Below are 19,707 nucleotides of genomic sequence, written 5' to 3' on the forward strand. Positions count from 1 at the left end.
CTATCTCATTGATCTATGCTGTATTACTATGCAGCATATATCATAATGAGAGATCAGAGTGCTTATACTAGAAGTCCCCAGGGACCCCCTTTTCCCATGTTATAAATTTAAATAAATAAACATGTTTGGTATCGCCGCGTACGTAATCGCCCAAACTATTAATCACATTCCTGATCTCGCACGGTAAATGGCGCAAGCGCAAAAAAATCCAATTGCACATTTTTGGTAGCATCAAATCCATAAAAATTGTAATAAAAAGCGATCAAAAAGTCGCATATGCGCAATCAAGGTACCGATAGAAAGAACACATCATGGCGCAAAAAATGACACCTCACACAGCCCCATAGATCAAAGGATAAAAGCGCTATAAGCCTGGGATTGGAGCGATTTTAAGGAACATATATTTGTTAACAGTGTGTAATAAGTCAGTTTTACCCCAGGGTAAATGGCGTAAAAAAAAATACCCTCCAAATAAAAGAAATTCGTTGTTTTTTTTTTTATTTCACCACTTATTGAATTTTTTTCTGGTTTCACATCTATAGTTACACATCTTGTAATATTTACTAATATAGTGTTCACCAATCGTACTGGCTTTGCCGTTTTTTTACATGATACACATTCCTGACAGGAAGTTGACTATAGAACTACAAAATGTGTATTGTCTTCAGCTCTGGATCTTATTTCTGAGTTTTAATGCCGCCCCCTGAGTGATGTCACCATGTTTGACCATCCCCTACAGCCTGCATGACCTCTCCCTGCCATATGCATACACACATATATATCTTTATTAGAACATTTAGGGAGAGTGAGTTGTGTTTACAGCATGCTGCCTTCAGCTAAATGATGCTACAGAAGGAGCTGACATAAATGTAGTAGATGTTGCAACCTCACTGATGTGCAATAGTCTGCAGTGAGATGAGAAGCTTTGTAATGGCCCTATTACACAGAACGATTATCGGCCGTATTCTGCCGATAATAGTCTCGTGTAATAGAAGGCAACGATCAGTGGACATGAACGATGTTGGCTGATCGTTGCTGTGATAGCAATGATCTGCTGCCGCTCTGCGGAATAGGAGCTGCGGCAGCAGTCTGCCGCTATTCTCTATGGGCTGCCCAGACAATCCAGAGATCACCGGTGCAGCCCCCCCCGCACCTCCCCGTGTCCACCTCCCCACTCCCCCCTTCCCCCCCCCCCCCCGCGTATACCCGCTCGCTGTTGTTTTGAAACAATGGCCATTATTTGCCCCTATTTTTACATTGTGGAAACATAGCCTAAAATGGTAACCCTCCCTGTTTGTTATGACTCTTTGGAGATCTCTCTACTTTTAATAATATTTTCTCACCCAGCCTAGCTTCTTCTGAATTTAGGTGGTGAATAGAGAATCACCTGTTAGAAGATTTACACACTTCTCTGCTCTGCTTCCTTTGGACAGATTTCCCTCTTCTAACTGGGAATTAGAGACTCCATCAAATTTTCCTTAAAGTGTCACTGTCGTGAAATTTTTTTTTGCAGAATTCAATAGTCCAGGCGATTTTAAGAAACTTTGTAATTGGGTTTATTATCCGAAAAATGCATTTTTATCATGAAAAAGCAGTTTGAAGCTCTCCCCCCGTCTTCATTGTTCTCCTATGGAGAGAGCTAAAGAAAAGACCAAAACAGGACAACAAAGAGTTAATCTACAAATCCCTCACCTGATATCTCTTGGGACAGTCACCACTGACCTCCCTGACCTCGGATTACAGCTGTCACCCAGCTCCGTGCCTGTAATCCTCTGTTATCTGCTTTCTGCTGCCGGCTAACTCCCTCCTTCCTCCTCCCCCCTCCCCTCTCTATAGGAATAGACAGAGTACGACTCATGCAACAAGTCACAATTTTCAGATTTTTTGGAGTGGATGAAAAAGAGGAAGGAGGGGGGACCTGGGAAAAGGCTTTTTACATGCAGATAATGGCAGATTTGGCTAATAAACCCAATTACAAAGTTTCTTAAAATCGCCTGGACTATTGATTTCTGCAATAAAAAAAAAAAAAATACGACAGTGACTCTTTAAATCTCTCCTTTGGAGTGGCTCTACTAGTAAATCCTTCTCTTTTTGAGCACATTTGTTGTCTGTTCCACTAGCCGCTACCATTACTGTGTCTAATCAGTGCTAATTGTGCCATATTATATATAGTACACTCATTGACAAGGGGAATATAAACACTTGTCAGTTTATTCATATATTTTCATGGCAAAGGGGTGGGAGAAGATGCTTTAGCATTGTTATTTCATGAAGAATACAAGTATTTATGAAACAAAAAATGTTCAAAAGTAACCACAGGTCCTTTCTAAGTAAGGCCCCCTTCACATGTCCGGAAAAACCGGTACCCTGCCAGAAGTCCGCTCGCCTGCCCGGGACTCAACAACAGCTGCCGCCACTGTTCCGCCGCCGCTCCCGATCTCCGGGGGAGTTGTACTTCTGCAGCCTGTGGCCATCCGGGTTGCAGAAGTACAACTCTCATCTAGTGATGCACGATGCACCGAAATATCGATACTACTATCGATATTTCGGTCAGAAAAACGGAAATCCTGGTATCGATACTTCATGTTAATCTGCATAATAGTGCAGATTAACATGAAGTATGGTGCAGAGAACACGGCCGGCAGCTACCTGAGCGCCGGCCGTGTTCTCTGTGTGCCGCCCCCTGCCCCCTGGTGTCCCCTCCTCCGCCCGCGAGCTCTCCGCTCCCGGCGGCGCCAAATTTAAATAGCCGGCACACAGCGATCGCTAGTGCCGGCTATTTGCAGGGGTCCTCAACTGGCGGACCGCGGTCCGAACCCGGACCGCGGAGGCCAGCTGTCCGGATCCCTGGTCAGACCTTCTAACCGCCCCGGATCCGGGCTGTCCCGGGGCGGTTAGGAGGTCCCGCTCCCCACCGCACTGCCTCCCGCCCCATAGGCGTACTGTCCTTAGATGTCAGTACGCCTGTGGGGCTGGGGGCAGTGTCGGTCCGGCCCCCGGCTGATACGCGCTCTGTAGGGATGGCCCGGGGATTCCCCAGCAGAGCGCGCACCACAGACCTCAGTGTACGCTGCCGGCCTGTCCTTCCCGGAAGTGCAGGCCGGCGGCGTACGCTGAGGTCACTGATGCGCGCTCTGCTGGGGAATCCCCGGGACATCCCTACAGAGCGCGTATCAGCCGGGGGCCGGACCGACGGGAAGAGACGAAGACAGCCGCAGCGGGGAACGAGGTGCTAGGTGAGTTGTTTTTGTTATTTTTTTTTTCTGTCTGGGGGGCATCTACAAGGGGAGAGCGCACAGGTGGACTATATACTACAGGGGGGACCTCACATGGGGCTATATACTACTGAGGGGGCTATATACTACTGGGGGGAGCGCACAGGGGGCTATATACTACAGGGGGGACCTCACAGGGGGCTATATACTACTGAGGGGGCTATATGCTACTGGGGGGAGCGCACAGGGGGTTATATACTACAGGGGGGACCTCACAGGGGCTATATACTACAGGGGGAAAGCACAAGGGGGGCTATATACTACTGGGGGAAGAGCACAGGGGCGCTATATACTACTGGGGGGAGCTCACAGGGGGCTATATACTACAGGGGGACAGCGCATGGGGGGGGCTATATACTACAGGGGGAGCTCACAGGGGGCTATATACTACAGGGGGGAGCTCACAGGGGGGCTATATACTACTTGGGGGGAGCTCACGGGGGCTATATACTACTGGGGGGAGCTCACAGGGGGCTATATACTACAGGGGGAGAGCACAGGGGGGCTATATACTACTGGGGGGAGCTCACAGGGGGCTATATACTACTGGGGGACAGCGCACAGGGGGCTATATACTACAGGGGGAGAGAGCACAGGGGGGCTATATACTACTGGGGGGAACTCACAGGGGGCTATATTCTACAGGGGGAGAGCGCACGGGGAGGCTATATACTACTGGGGGAAGCTCACAGGGGGCTATATACTACAGGGGGAGAGCGCACAGGGGGGCTATATACTACTGGGGGAGCAACAGGGGGCTATATACTACTGAAGGAGAGCGCACAGGGGGGGCTATACACTACTGGGGGAGCAACAGGGGGGCTATATACTACCAGGGCAGTCACCCCCTTTGTACCTTATACCAAAGGTTTGGTGATAGAGAAAAAAATGCCAATTTTCCCGCTAATAAGCAGCAATTCTGTATATAAATAGTTGAACGTTTGTGACAAAGTAACAAAACACGTTTCCTACTGATGTTCAGCTCGGACCTTCACCTGACAATATACCCCGGTAAGTGGACCTTCACTAAAAGTTGTTGAGTACCCCTGCCCTAAAGGGTAGATGCCGCTGTCATAACCGACAGCGGCATTTAACCCCTGCAGAGCCGCTCCATATGCAGCACGAGTCTGCTGCATATGGATCGGCCCCTCACTGCTAATGACAGCGGCCCGCAATCCCGCGGGCGGCAGTCATTCAACCATTCCAAATACGGGACCCGCCGGTGCTGCGGCAGCGGTCCCTTACACCAGCCAGTTCCCCAACCTCCGGGTCCACAATCCTGTCGCCGCCCCTCCATGCCCGCGAGGCCCACCGATACAGTGGCACAACAACTCCCAGAATACCTTCTTGTGGGGAGTTGTTGTTCACAAGGAGGCATGCTGGGAGTTGTTGTGCCAGGAGGCTGCTAATGCATTACAACTCCCAGCAGCATACCTCCTTATGCACTACATCCCTCAGCATACCTCTTTGTGCACAAGGAGGCATGCTGGGAGTTGTAGTGCACAAGAATGTATGCTGCACAGAGTTGTGTCAGGAGCTGCACAACTGCAATTCCCAGCATACCTCCTTGTGCACTACAACTCCCAGCATACCTTCTTGTGGGGAGTTGCAAAGCACAAGGAATTATGCTGGAAGTTGTTGTTCACCAGGAGTTATGCTGGGAGGTATAGTGCACAAGGAGGTATGCTGGGAGTTGCAGTTGTGCGGCAGCAGCCTTTCAAAACATCCCAGCATACCTTCTTATGCACTACAACTCCTAGCATACCTCCCTGTGCACTACAACTCCCCACAAGAAGGTATTCTGGGAGTTGTTGTGCACAGGGAGGTATGCTTGAGGTTAGAGGGGAATAAAAAATGTAAAAAAAAGTGTTTTAAAATAAAACAAAAAATAAAGGTTCTAATAATCCCCCCTTTTCCCTTTTTTTCAAAAAAAAAGTAAAAAAAAAAATAAAAAAAAAGAACATACATGTATCCATTACATGTGAATTGTCCGAACTATAAAATCAAGAAGTCACATAAATAAAAATGTTGTGCATGGGGGGAACATATCTGTAGTCAGGGAAAAGGGAAATTATATTTGTATTTTTACGTGTTTTTTTCTCAAACTTTTTATTTAGTATCGTATTGGTATTGAGTATCGAAATCCGAAAGCTGGTATCGGTATCGAACTCAAAATTTTGGTATCGTGACATCCCTACTCTCATCATGCCCCTGCTGGCAGGCCATGATGGGAGTTGTACTTCTGCAGCCTGTGGCCATCCAGGTACACTAGGGGCTGTGTGATGTATATTGGCATACTAGACCATATTGAGACCACTTTTTTTCTCTCTCATCAGGAAATCCTGAAGGTTTTTCCTGATGGTTTCCTGAAGGTAAAAACGGATTACTGTCTGGAAATCCTGATACTTTCCTGATGACATTTGAGGCCTTCTGATCAGGATTTCCTGACAGTAAAAACTGACACGGACGTGTGAATGGGGCCTAAATCCTATTGAAATGAATGGTCTTGATTTTAAAAAATATTCTGTGAATTTCACCATACTATCATTTACAGAAAATGATTTCTGTGTCCAAACCTTTTGATCAGAAATGCCACAGATATCTTACATGTCTGTTACACAGCAACAGTGATGTACGCAGAGTCTGTTTAATGGCTCTACCATCATGCATGGGATGAAAGGAGAACTGCTCCAGATAGCTCTTGAGAAAAATGGGCTCACAAGTAGAGAATGGATGCTTATGATGTGATGCTGAAATGTTTTACTGCTTGATTTATAAGTATATTGTGGGCTGGAGTTTTATAGCATATTGGATACTTTAGCTGTCCACTTCCGTCTGTGTCACGATATTTAATGGGTTTGTGTTTCTCTTTGGTGGCTTTCTCTATTATAGCTTAAGTTTAGGAAAGATAGTCCAAATATTCCATTAAAGTGAAAAGGGTCCACCCCAGTCTATTGTGGATATGTCTGAGTTTTGCTGTAAATATGGGGCTGCCCTCATACTAAAATATACTAAAAATAAAAAATTTGTCAGTAAAATGACACCCAAGTCATACATTTACATTAAAATGGGACATCCTAGCACCACTCCTGTCCAGATTGTGATAGTTTGCTAAATGTTGCTAAAACTTGGCTTAAAAAGATTAAAAGCTTCATTTAGAGAAGCTTCATTTTTTTTTATTGCGGCCCCAGAAGCAGGCTTGTCCAAATACTTCTCCTTTCCTGAATCTCCGGAGGCTGGAAGTCACTGTTTTCTATGCATCATTTATTTGTTGGATTGGTTAAGAAACCCTGATTTAAAGGCAGACATGCAGAAATGTTATTAGTGATGTACTACAGGTGTTGATAGAAGACCTAATATTGTGTTTCCAATATAAAGGATTTTCCAATAAAAGTTTTTTTTGTTGTTGTTTTTTTTAACAAGCTTTTTGAAAGGTTACCCAGCTACTATGTACTTCAGAAAAAGTTGTGGCAGCTACAGGAGCGGATTGGCCATCTTCTTGGGGGCATAGAAGTAGTGCACATTGAGGAACTGCAGCCAGTGTTAACTATGGAGGAACATTATACTGTTCTTGATGCGTTCTGCAATAAGCTGCTAAGCATAAGAGTGCCCATTCACCCACACAGTTTGCGTGGACTGCAAATGATTTTGGAAAAGTAAGTGATGATAAATGTAGCATGCTTCTTCATTATATAGGCCATAATGTATACATTTAATTTACCATGTGCAGACTACCAAATGCCTCTAAAAGTACACGTTTCTGATCACCGTTGCAGAGTCTGTAGCTGCAGATTTTATTACCATCTCTGCCTACCAGATTGCTTTTCAACATTGTTCTCATTGTGTTTTACCTGTAACTGGGCCTAATATGCTAGCCCCACTTATAGAGGAAATCAGCAGTAATGATTTTATGGGATACACAATGTTTAAGTTGAAAAAAAAATAACAAAATTAAATAAAACTAAGCGAATACTGACACCAGTAGCCCAGGCTACAATTTCTGGCCACAACCCTGATGATCCAAAAATAGATGTCTTCTGATTAAAAACAACTGTAATTAAAAAAATTAAAAAAAAAGATTTACAATCAGTGTTGTACTAGCAATTGTTCTATTAACCCTTTCCCGCACGAGGACATAACTGTACGTTCTCACGCGGGTGTGGGCGTGCAGAGCGGGGCCGTGCGGCGACCCCACTCTAAACCGCGGCGGTCCCGGGTGCCGCTTGTAGCCCGGGACCGCCGGTATTAGCAGGCATGGTCCGTTCGCCGTGCCAGCTAATACAGTAATCAGATGCAGCTGTCAAACATGACAGCTGCATCCGATTACCGGATACAGCATTTCCCCCGTGTCTAGTGGCGAAGATCGCTCCTCCGGGACGTTGTCCCGGAGGAGCGATCTCCGTTACTGAAGCCAGCCGGCCGCTCCAAGATGACGCCGTCCTCGGCTCGGCACTCGTTTGTATTCGGCTGCAGCAGCCGAAAGCAAACGAGTGCTGATCTCATTGATCTTTGCTGTATATCTATACAGCAAAGATCTCAATGAGAGATCAAAGTATATATACTAGAAGTCCCCCAGGGGGGCTTCTAGTATATGTGTAAAAAAAAAAAAAGTGTTGTCATTAAAAAAAGCCCCCTCCCCTAATAAAAGTCAGAATCACCCCCCTTTTCCCAGGTTTTAAATAAAAGTAAATAAATAAATAAACATGTTTGCTATCGCTGCGTGCGTAATCGCCCGAACTATTAATCACATTACTGATCTCGCACGGTAAACGGCGTAAGCACAAAAAATGCAAAATTGCGCATTTTTGGTCGCATCAAATCCAGAAAAAATGTAATAAAAAGCGATCAAAAAGTCGTATATGCGCAATCAAGGTATCGATAGAAAGCAAACATCATGGCGCAAAAAATGACACCTCATACAGCCCCATAGACCAAAGGATAAAAGCATTATAAGCCTGGGAATGGAGCGATTTTAAGGAACGTATATTTGTTAACAATGGTTTGAATTTTTTACAGGCCATCAGATACAATATAAGTTATACATGATATATATCGTTTTAATCGTAACGACTTGAGGAACATGCATAACAAGTCAGTTTTACACCAGGGCGAATGGCGTAAAAACACATTCCCCCCAAATAAAAGAAATGCGTTTTTTTTTTTCAATTTCACCACACTTTGAATTTTTTTCTGGTTTCGTAGTATACAAAAATTCTGCCTGTCATTGCAAAGTACAATTAGTGACGCAAAAAATAAGGGCTCATGTGGGTCTCTAGGTGTAAAAATGCAAGTGCTATGGCCTTTTAAGCACAAGGAGGAAAAAACGAAAACGCAAAAACAAAAATTAGCCTGGCCCCGAAGGGGTTAAAAAGGACCTATAGCCAACCTAAAAAGCAGACATTTTACAATCTTTAGGCATCCCTGATTATTGACCCTTTTAAAGTTTATTGATATGGCGCCCTCCTTGATATACCCTGTGAGCTTATAATTTGTCTGACAATTCTGGGTATAGTCAGATGGATGGGAACTTATTTTATTAATGGCAGCTAGTGGAAGTGACAGTGACAGGACACCCCCTTCAATGTAAAACATTAACACCCTCTGACAATATAATCCCATCCATCACTATTCACTATTAACCTGTTGACGACACAGTACGAACATACTCATATGGAACAGGCTCAGCATGCAAGCAATATGACAGCACGTCATTGGCGGTTCAGTGTTCGAATCGGTTACCAGCAACTAGAGCTTTTGAAGGCCGGAGCAGCTGCTGCAACTAATTTGCAGAGTAAAATATTTTAAAGGGTCCATTCACATGTAACTTTGCAGCGCAGCTCAGTAAAATCTGCTGTAATACTGATTTCCATTAAAGTCTTCTCGCAACAGAATTTCACTCTGCCAGACTGTAAAGTAGTGAAGCCTTGATGCAGTAGTAAGTGCAGGGAAAAAAAAGCACTTTATGTGTATAAGTGTATGGTTATTTGTATAACTTTTGGGGGGCAATACAATAATTTATTAAAAATCTTCGCTGGACTTCTCCGTTAAAATATGTAAAACAGAAACTGGTGTAAACTGCCCACAGCAACCAAGCACAGCTTCGCTTTCATTTTACCAGAGCTAAAAGCTGAGCTGTGATTGGTTGCTGTGGGCAGTTAACACCAGTTTCTGTTTTTACACAGTTAGATAAAGCTTGGCCAATATTTGTTAATCAGATGTTTAAGTGATATGATCAGACATGGACATTCTAAATTTCTAGCAAACTATGACAATGGGTACTTTTTTGTGTGCCTTTTTTTTGGCTCTTAGTCGGAAAAGACATTTAGGATCACTGAAATGACTGGCAAGAGCATACTAGTTTAATATCTATTAAACTATATTGATTTAAATTATATCTATATAAAATCTATTTTTCTTAATTACAGTGATCATTTTGTGCCACGATTACATGAGATGGGACATTTCATCATACCAGTTTTGTGTGATCCGCCAACTCTACAATGGTTTCTTCTGAGCAATGCTCAAAAGGCAAGAGACAGGTTAAAAAGGAAAGAAGAGTAAGTGAGAATGTTCTGTATTCATTTGTTTATTTGCTTTAGTATGTTTGTTTGTTTTGCTAATATCGATTATCCCACTCTGCATATTTCTCCTACAGTATTGGATAAAACATTTCCTCACTTCATCTTCCTATACCCACTCATACAACGATGACCCAAAGACTTGTCACAGTTTCATAATATAACAATACTAGCTGTTTGCTAGGCCGCAGAACCAGTTCTCACCTATAAAATTCGCTTTCTACTGTTTATTTGCTTTGGGTCTTAGTAGTAGTTGTAGTAAACTCCAAAAAAGACCCAACAAGCCTGTCCAACGCCTTAAACTGTATATTCCAACAAACAAGGACAAAAATTACAATCAACAATACATAATCTTTATTCAAAAATGATTTGAAAAAGTCTTTACATCTTACAACAATAATTAAAAGTTGATCACATAGCCATACACACAAGTAGTACCACACCACAGGAAATGTAAACTCATTAATATATAGTGCAATAAGGAAGTAATACTATTCCCAACAGTCTATGTTCATGATTATTGCTCAGAACTCCAATGCTGACATCCCTATAGAGAAATTACACATAGCCCAGTGACCTATTTAGCAGCAGGAGGTGTAAGATAGCTAAATCATAATACCTGTGGAATGGATGTGTGCCGCTCCATTGTGCGGCATACAACTGGACAGACTTGCACTGTCTTCTTAAGAACATAAATGAAGACCGTGCCAAAATCTGTGTTTCTGTTGCCGACCCAATTTATTTCAATTATTAAATAAAAAATAAATAAAGTAAATAGTTTTGCACTACAACCCAAAAGTGCCAATGACCAGGACCCAACAGTCACAATTTCAGAGATGGATTTCATGTCACTGATTATAGGTGTATCCTACAACAATCCAGATAGTACAACACAGCCATCTTTGGTCATGTGACCCTTGTTGAGGCCCCATATGCAGTCTTTTACTAGTTAAAAACATCACGGCCAAAGGGGTAAGGTGATACCAAGGTATAATAAAAAATGAGGGGACTAATTTAAATGTACCACAAATTTAAGGGGGGGGGGGTACTTCTTTTGGTTTTACTAAATGTTTTTTTTAATTCTTAAATTTACATAGACTGAAAGTTGTGGAACAAGAGATAACCAAATCATGCAAGGACAATGCATCGCTGAGTAGACTGTATAAGGAGCCAAGTATATCTAGTGAGCAGATGATCAGTTGTTGTCAACGATTGATTCAAGAACCATTGCCGAACCTGATGGGGATGCATCTTTGTGTCTCTCACTACTACTCTGTGCTGCAGGATGGAGATCTGTGTATTCCCTGGAACTGGAAGAGCTGAAACACAGTGCATACAAAATGTTGTTCACAACAGTAAAATGCTTCTTTTCTGTATATTTCTATATTTCTAAGTTAATATAAATATGTATGTTAAGAAATACTTGTGATATTTGCTTTCATAATCTTTGATTCCACAGAAGACAGAATGCAGAACAACATTTCACAGACATTTCTTGGATCCACAACATTGCAAAGGACTTTAAAAATATTACCCTAGACTCAAAGTATAGGAGGCACTGTACTGAGGCAAAACTTCTGTCAGAGAGACATGATAAAAGTTTTGATCAGTCAGGGTCATTTCGATGCGGGCATTCCCATAGCTGGAGCCACACTTTACATTGTCTGCACTGTCAGTTTTGTGCGGCCACTATTCAATGTATGTATGACGTGTATACATTCCGGCCGGGTTTCCTTAGAGGCGAATGCATTGTATTTATTCAATTAAAAACGGCTGGTGTTGCAATCTGCAACAATGGTCGTTATTAATGGAATAAATATGTTGTGTGGACATACTGTATACAAATATCAATAACCAGACTTGTTTGTTACAAGTAAAAAAAACGTAAATTTGTACTTTAATGGGCATTTACATACCCACATAATCAACTACGGCAATAAACAGCCAATACCAGTGAACAACCCCGGGGGGGGGGGGGGAGGGGTATGTAGGAAGTATCCAAGAAAGGTTGCTCCATGCTAAGGGAATGCGCAAACTCCCCTGATCTGACAGATCCAAAAGTAAAATAAAGTGAAATGAATCACAAAATCAGATGTAACATTACTATGCCTAGGAATACGTCGTCGGCACACACAGTTACCTAATATGATTTATACAGCAAAATTACATCAATAATCTGCCAAGGAAAACATTTTGCAAGGACCAAATCTATAAGAATAGTCAATGGGCCAGGTAAGTCAGAAGATCCAGTTCTAATGCTCAAGAGGACAGATGAGTTCCATATCGCTCAAATGAAGAAAACGGCAGAGTAGTAAAAGTCTCAAGCCAAAATGAGTTCAATGTCGCTCAGATCAGAGAACACCCCACCAGAGTATCATTCCCCAATCACTATGGCCTTATGCACACGTTCCGTAATTTACGGATCTGTATTTCCGTATCCGAGTTAGTGCACATTGAAGTCTATTGGGCTATTCACACGATCAGTAGCAGAAATGGATGAAAATCAATCCGTAAAAAAAAAAGGACATGTCCTAATGCGGACCCGGTGCGGACCCAGATTTTTTCACGGATGCTCTCATTGACATCAATTGTCTACGGATTGTTTGCAGATTGCAACATGTTTGGCATCCGTATTTCCGTAGAAAAATATGGATAACTCATGCTTCTATTTGCACAGCAGTATATAGAAGTGCTGGGATCTATAGTTCTCCGGATCTCTGTTGCTGCACATCGTGTGCCGATTATAGCAGAATCAGTAGACGAATGTATTGAGGCAGTGTTGGTGATGGTATATCAGAGAGCTGGGATCTGTAGTACTCCACAAGGTGAAGACCATGCAGAAGGGTGCCTGCTCGGAACATTGCATACTTTATATTGTGCCGAATTTAGCTGACAGGCCATTCATTCACTGCTCACAGTCTCTTAATTGATTCATTGATACTTTCCTAACCACATAGTAAACACCAATTTATTGTGCTAATTGGTAATGATGATTGGCAGCTGGGCTACAAAGGTACAAGTACCAATTACCTCAATAAATTGGGGTGTTTACAATGTAGTTAGGAAAGTATCAATGAATCAAGAGCACTGAAGGCAGAACGGCACAGGAGGATCGCATAGGAGATCGCATCCTTACCGCAGGAGGGGGTCTGATGCCGCAGAGGGGGTCTGATGCCGCAGAGGGGGGTCTGATGCCGCAGAGGGGGTCTGATGCCGCAGAGGGGGTCTGATGCCGCAGAGGGGGGTCTGATGCCGCAGAGGGGGTCTGATGCCGCAGAGGGGGGTCTGATGCCGCAGAGGGGGGTCTGATGCCGCAGAGGGGGTCTGATTCCGGCCGAGCACGGAAGCGTCCCCGGTTGCCATGGTGATCGCAGGAGGGGTCTGATGATGCCTGTAAAGACCAAGCACAGAAGTGTCCTCCTGCGATCACCATGGCAACTGGAGACGCTTCCATGCTAGGGTTGGGATTGCAGGCATCATCAGACTTCCGTGCTTCCGGATGCAATACGGATGTCCAACCCGTAATTTTTAGCGGGTGGTTTCTGGACCCGAAAAAATTACGGAACGTGTGCATAAGGCCTATGAGTTCCATATCGCTCACTTCAGAGAGTACAGCAGAAAGGCGGCAGTCTTCAAGTAAAATGCGTTCCTATTACTCCAATCTGGGAGGTTTCAGTTCCAAATGAATGTGCTCCTCGACATCCTTTTACACAGATACATTTTATATATATATATTTATATATATATATATATATATATATATATATATATATATATATATATCAAAAAGTGCACCAAACACACTGAAAACTATCCTAATATGTGATAAACCATATTAATTAAAAATTAATTATTTTAATTGTTTAAAAAGTTCAGAGTGAATTATGAGACAAATACACCTTTTCGTAAATTAAACCTAAATAGTATAAAAGAGCTGCTAAACCTGGTTACAGTGGATCCTCCCTGTACTCAACGCCTTTGAAGTGCTAATGTCCAAATGGCCTCTGGACACACTAGTTATTGACTATTACTGTCTAAGGGTATGTGCACACTGAGGAAAAAGGCGAGGAATTCAGCTTGAAATTCCTCCCGTAAGATATGTACAGAGCAAAGTCCCATTGTGTTCAATGGGTTTTCTGCTCTGTTGTTCACACTGCATAATTTCCGAGCAGAATATTCTGCTGTAGATCTGCTAGAGGAATCCTATAGAAGTCAATGGGGGGCTTAAATTCTGCTTGAATTCTGCCTGAAAACTTTCTGCTTGAATTCCTCAAGAATTGCTCAGTGTGCACATACCCTAAGATATGTATATACATATACAAGAATATTTATATGTGACCACCGGCACAATATTCTCCTGTAGCAGGGTGCTTGGAATAGGAGCACCAGTACAGCAAAAAGAAGTGGAAAAACCCAGTAGAATTAAATGTGCTGGGTGTCCCCAGTTTCTCGATGGGGCCATAATAGTCCACTCCAACAAACCCAAGAAGGATAAGCATAGACAGCCAGCCTAATGAGGGTAAGCAAACCCTCACAATAAACTCTCCTTTTCTGGTAGACTTAAAGCAACTCTGTACCCACAATCTGACCCCCCCCCCCCCCCCAAACAGCTTGTACCTTCGGATAGCTGCTTTTAATCCAAAATCTGTCCTGGGGTCTGTTTGGCAGGTCCTAAAAAACAACTTTTAAACTGGCAGCCCAATGGCCGGGGCTTAGATTGTGTATACATTAGGCTGGCACAACCTCTCTGTCCCTCCTCATCATTAGGAATGCCCCAGGCAGATTGTCTCCTATTCATCAGCTGTGTGAATACTGAACATGGGCTGGATCGTTAAGGCACCTGTGCAATGTTCAGACAGGAGAAAATGTTCCAGTGGCATTCCTAATAATGAAGGGGAGGAGGGACAGAGGGGTGGTGCAAAGTTAGGACACAGATTCTCTAAGCCGTTGGGCACGGGGCTGCAAGTTTAAAAGTAGTTTTTTAGGACAATAACTGCATCACCTGCCGAAAGGACCCCAGGACAGATCTTGGATTAAAAGCAGCTATCCGAAGGTAAAAGGAGTTTAAGGGGGCAGATTGTGGGTACAGAGTAGCTTTAAAGAGGTTATTCAACATTAGAAAAATCTGGCCACTTTCTTCCAGAGACAGCACCACTCATCTCCAGTTTAGGTGAGCTTTTTCAACTTAAAGGGGTACTCCAGCAAAAAGCTTTTTTCCAGTTATATAACTTTGTAATATGCTTTAATCTGCCCCCCTTCCTTATGCCCCCCCCTCAATCCCCCACCAGGAAGTGAAGTCAGCTCATTCTTACCTAATGACGGTTGACCCCAGGCTGTTCTGTGGAAGCCATTTTGTTACAATGACATCATCAAGAGGGAGGCAGGTCTAAGCCCTGTTAAGCCCTGTTAACCTCCCTTTTTCATATGACTCAGGTTTCTCAGCTCTGATTGGCTAAGCAAGCTGTAAGCTATCTAATAGTTTTACAGAATCAGTTAGACATCACAGGAGACAAAGTGCATCATAGGAAAGCCCAAACCAGTAAGTAAAGAAAAAATGAAGACGCCACCAAAGACCAAAAACTTACGCCCTCGCGCCCTGGTACTTGGCGCATCAGGGCGTAAATTTACGCCCGATGTTTCCCCGATCGCTGCGTGTTCGCACACATCGATCGGGGAAGATGGCCTGCTATAAATCATAGCAGGCCATCTTAGCTTCTCGGCACGGGGGGTGGTTAACACCCCCCGTGCTTACGATCGCCGCTATAGGCTGATCAATTCAGATCAGCCAATAGCGGCGATCGGAACCTTTCCGGGTCATCGATGACCCGGAAAAAAATGGCGAGGACGGCACCGACCGCCATTACTGTAAAAAGTAATGGTGGTCACCGTGCCACCGGCCCGATCGCCGTGAACGGCCGGCCGGCCGGCCGTTTACGGCGATCGGGCCGGTGGCACGGCGATCAGAGTCCCACAAAATAATAAATACTTGCCCTGGACCCCTCTGCTAGGTAGCGGAGGGGTCCAGAGCAGGTATTTGTACATTACTCACCTGTCCCGGGGTCCTGATCGGCGTCTTCCGAGTTCGCGGCGTCCTCCGTCTTTCCGGCGCGTCTTCGGATCTTTCCGGCGGTCCCCGCCGTCTTCTTTCGGCTATTTTCGGCTCCAGCCTCGTCATTTTCCGTATTTTGCGCTCTGCTGCCCTCTAGCGGCTGATATGTGTAATACACTTATCAGCAGCTACAGGGATGTTCAGAATGTAGAAAAAGGTTTTTTTTTTTCAAAAATTTTTTTTTTCTATTTTCCGCACCCTATCGCCGCTGAGTGTTGATCAGCATCGTTCGAAAGTGCGCTGCTAATCAGCAACTCCTCCTTTTTGGCGTAGGGTGTTTTTTTTCTATATTCTACTGCCACGGTCTGCTGATAAGTGCCACGCATAAGTGCGGCATTTATCAGCAACTCCTTTGTTGGTGTAGGGTTTTTTTTATACTTACTGTAAAAAAAACACGTAAAAAACACTACATTACACCACACTACATTGAATAAAGTTTGACACTACACCACTACATACCCCATATACCAATCCCCATATAAAAGTGGCCCCCGGCGTGTTTTCGGCGTCAGAGGGATACGTTATTATTGCCTCCGACACCGAAACAGCCAGTGAGGATGAATGGGGGGATCCTTCTTTCCTCCATTCATCCTCATCATCCAGTGACATGTCTGGGGGGTAGCGTAGTTTACGCTGCCTCCCAGACACGTCTTTTCCGCCAGTACCGTCCCAATAAGAGATCACGGTATGGTGTGAAATTCTCCAAACTCTGTGAGAGTACCTCAGGGTACACTTACAGATTTAGGGTACGTGCACACTGCGGAATGGCAAAGGAAAACCCTTTGTGCATTCCGCAGCTGGCACCCGCCGGCGGACTGATGCGGGCGCATGTCTCTACCCGTGTCATAGACTCCATTCTATGCACGGGCGGATTCCGTCGTCCATCCAAAGAATGAATACGTTGGACGGAGAGCGGAATCCGCCCGTGCATAGAATGGAGTCTATGACACGTGTGGAGATGTGTGCCTGCATCACTCCGCCGGCGGGTGCCAACTGCGGAATGCACGAAGGGTTATCTGTCGCGATTCCGCAGTGTGCACGTACCGTTAGAGTGTATGTAGGAAGGGACACCTGAATCCAGCCCCCAAATGCCCCCAGATGCTTGGAAAGATCGGCGGGGAACTGATCCTCCCACTGCTGGATAAAGGTTACCACCTGTACGGGGATAACTCTTATACCAGCACCCAATCTTCCGGTCCCTCGCTGCCCGAGCTACTGTAGCTTGCGGCACGATCCGAAAATATCAGAAGCAGTAATAAAGCCCTAATATTTAGCAGCCATGGAGCGGACCCAGCGCTTCTGGATATAAAGGACCCCGTATCGCACCAGGACAACATTTTCCAGGTGACGTCCCCCACACTGGAAAACAGGAGACCCCAGAAGAAGTGCAGAGTGTGGGGCGTAACAGGGGGATCAGGAAGGACACCATTTTCCAGTGTGACACCTGTCCTGATCCCCCCGGCCTCTGCATACTGGATCACTGCAAGGCGCACCACACGTCATTGGGGTTCTACATTATCTAAATTCTGTCCCTTATTCCTATTTCAGGAGTCACATTGATCCAGGGATTATTCTGATCGTCATTATGGAGTCGGGAAGGAATTTTTCCCCTGTGATGAGGCTACTGTCGTCTGCCTCACGAGGGTTTTTTTGCCTTCCTCTGGATCAACACAGGTTGAGTTTGATGGAAACCTGTCATTTCCAACCTTATAAACTAATAATTGGCCTAATACCCCCAAATAAATTAGAATTGTCCCTTTTCCCCAGCTAAATAGGTATGGCCGCCATTCCCATTAGAGGATGCCATGATGCAATTATAAAGCCTCTGTGCGGCCAGGACAGTAGAAACCCCCCACAAGTGACCCCATTCTGGAAACTACACCCCATAAGGAATCTAACAAGGGGGGCAGCGGGGATATGGCCCCCTGGTGACGGCCACATTTGGGACGTGAAAATGAAAAAAATGGTATTTTTTATTTTCTCGGCACATGTTCTACGTAAGTGACTGTCACCAGTGGGGTCCATATCCTCACTGCACCCCTTGTTAGATTCCTTATGGGGTGTAGTTTCCAGAATGGGGTCACTTGTCAGGGGTTTCTACTGACCTGGCAGCACAGGAGCTTTGTAATTGCGACATGGCCTCCATCCTTCATTCCAGCCTCTAGGCTCTGTCCCTTTGGTGGCTTGCCCTGTGCCCATATGGCACATTATGCCCACATATGGGGTATTTTCGTACTCAGGGGAAACTACCCTACACGTTTTGTGTTCATTTTCTTTTTTAACCCCTTGTGGAAATGGAAAAAATCAAGGCTAGACCAACATTTAGTGTAATTTTTGTAAAATTTTTACTCTAAATCATTGATCTTGTCATGATTTTTTCATTTTCACAAGGGGCTGAAAGATAAAAAAAAACAATAAATGTGTAGAGCAATTTCCCCTGAGTACGGAAATACCCCACATGTGGACATAAAGCGCCATGCGGGTGCAGGGTAAGCCTCCGAAGGGAAGGAGCGCCATTTCGTTTTTGAAGGCTGGATTTGGATGGAATGGATTTCGAGGGGCCATGTTGTATTCAAAAGGCCTCTGTGTTGCCAAGACAGTTGAAACCCCCCACAAGTGACCCCATTATGGAAACTACACCCCTCAAGGAATGTAACAAGGGGTGTAGTGAGCATATGGACCCCACTGGTGATGGGCACAAATGTGGAACAATGTGGCGTGAAAATGAAATATTACATTTTTTACACTATAATGTTGGTTTAGCCTTGAATTTATGATTTTCACAAGGGGTTAAAAGAGAAAAAAAACACACAATATGTGTAGAGCAATTTCCCCCGAGTCCGTAAATACCCCACATGTGGACATAAAGCGCCATGTGGGCGCAGAGCAAGCCTCCGAAGGGAAGGAGCGCCATTTGGATTTTGGAGGTTGGATTTGGCTAAAATGGATGATGAACGCCATGTCGCATTTACAGAGCCCTCGTGCTGCCAAAACACTGGAAACCCCCCACAAGTGACCCCATTCTGGAAACTGCACCCCTCAAGGAATCTAACAAGGGGTGCAGTGAGGATATGGACCCCTTGATGACGGGCACATTCGGGCCATGAAAGTGAAAAAATGAAATTTTTTACTTTTACGTCACATTGTTCCACATTTGTGCCCGTCACCAGTGGGGTCCATATGCTCACTGCACCCCTTGTTAGATTCCTTGAGGGGTGTAGTTTCCAGAATGGGGTCACTTGTGGGGGGTTTCCAGTGTCTTGGCAGCACGAGGGCTCTGTAAATGCGACATGGCCCTTGAAACCCTTTCCAGTGAAATTCAGCTTCCAAAAGCCAATTGGCGCTCCTTCCCTTTGGAGGCTCGTCCTGCGCCCCCTTGGCACTTTATCGCCACATGTGGGGTATTTCCGTACTCGGGAGAAACTGCGCTACACATTTTGTGTCTTTTTTTTCCTCTTATCCCTTTAAGAAAATGAAAAATTGAAGGCTAGAACAACGTTTTAGTGTAAAAAATAAATTTTTCTTTTTTCACGCCATATTGTTCGGAAAATCTGTGAAGCACCTGTGAGGTCCAAATGCTCACCGCACCCCTTGTTACATTCCTTGAGGGGTGTAGTTTTCTAAATGGTGTCCCTTTAGGGGTGTTTTTTAGGTTTTGGCACCCCAGAGCCTCTGCCAACCTGAAGTGGTACCGTCAGAAATGACCAAATATAACGGAGGCGTTGAAATTCACTAGGCGCTCCTT

General features: G+C 44.5%; 1 protein-coding gene across 4 annotated transcripts in view; it reads left to right on the top strand.

Annotated features, from left to right (window-relative positions):
* TCAIM (T cell activation inhibitor, mitochondrial) overlaps positions 1 to 11,275 on the top strand; it is a 31,996-nt gene extending 20,721 nt beyond the window's left edge. For all 4 annotated transcript variants that reach the window (XM_069960393.1, XM_069960392.1, XM_069960394.1 and 1 more), the window contains exons 9-11: positions 6,699 to 6,931; positions 9,701 to 9,832; positions 10,951 to 11,275. In XM_069960393.1, the coding sequence (XP_069816494.1) occupies positions 6,699 to 6,931; positions 9,701 to 9,832; positions 10,951 to 11,176 (591 nt within the window). In that variant the 3' untranslated portion in view covers positions 11,177 to 11,275. The remainder of the gene's footprint in view (positions 1 to 6,698; positions 6,932 to 9,700; positions 9,833 to 10,950) is intronic.
* Positions 11,276 to 19,707: the final 8,432 nt, after the last annotated feature.

The sequence above is a fragment of the Dendropsophus ebraccatus genome, chromosome 2 (genome assembly GCF_027789765.1).
Source record: "Dendropsophus ebraccatus isolate aDenEbr1 chromosome 2, aDenEbr1.pat, whole genome shotgun sequence".
Lineage (NCBI taxonomy): Eukaryota > Metazoa > Chordata > Amphibia > Anura > Hylidae > Dendropsophus > Dendropsophus ebraccatus.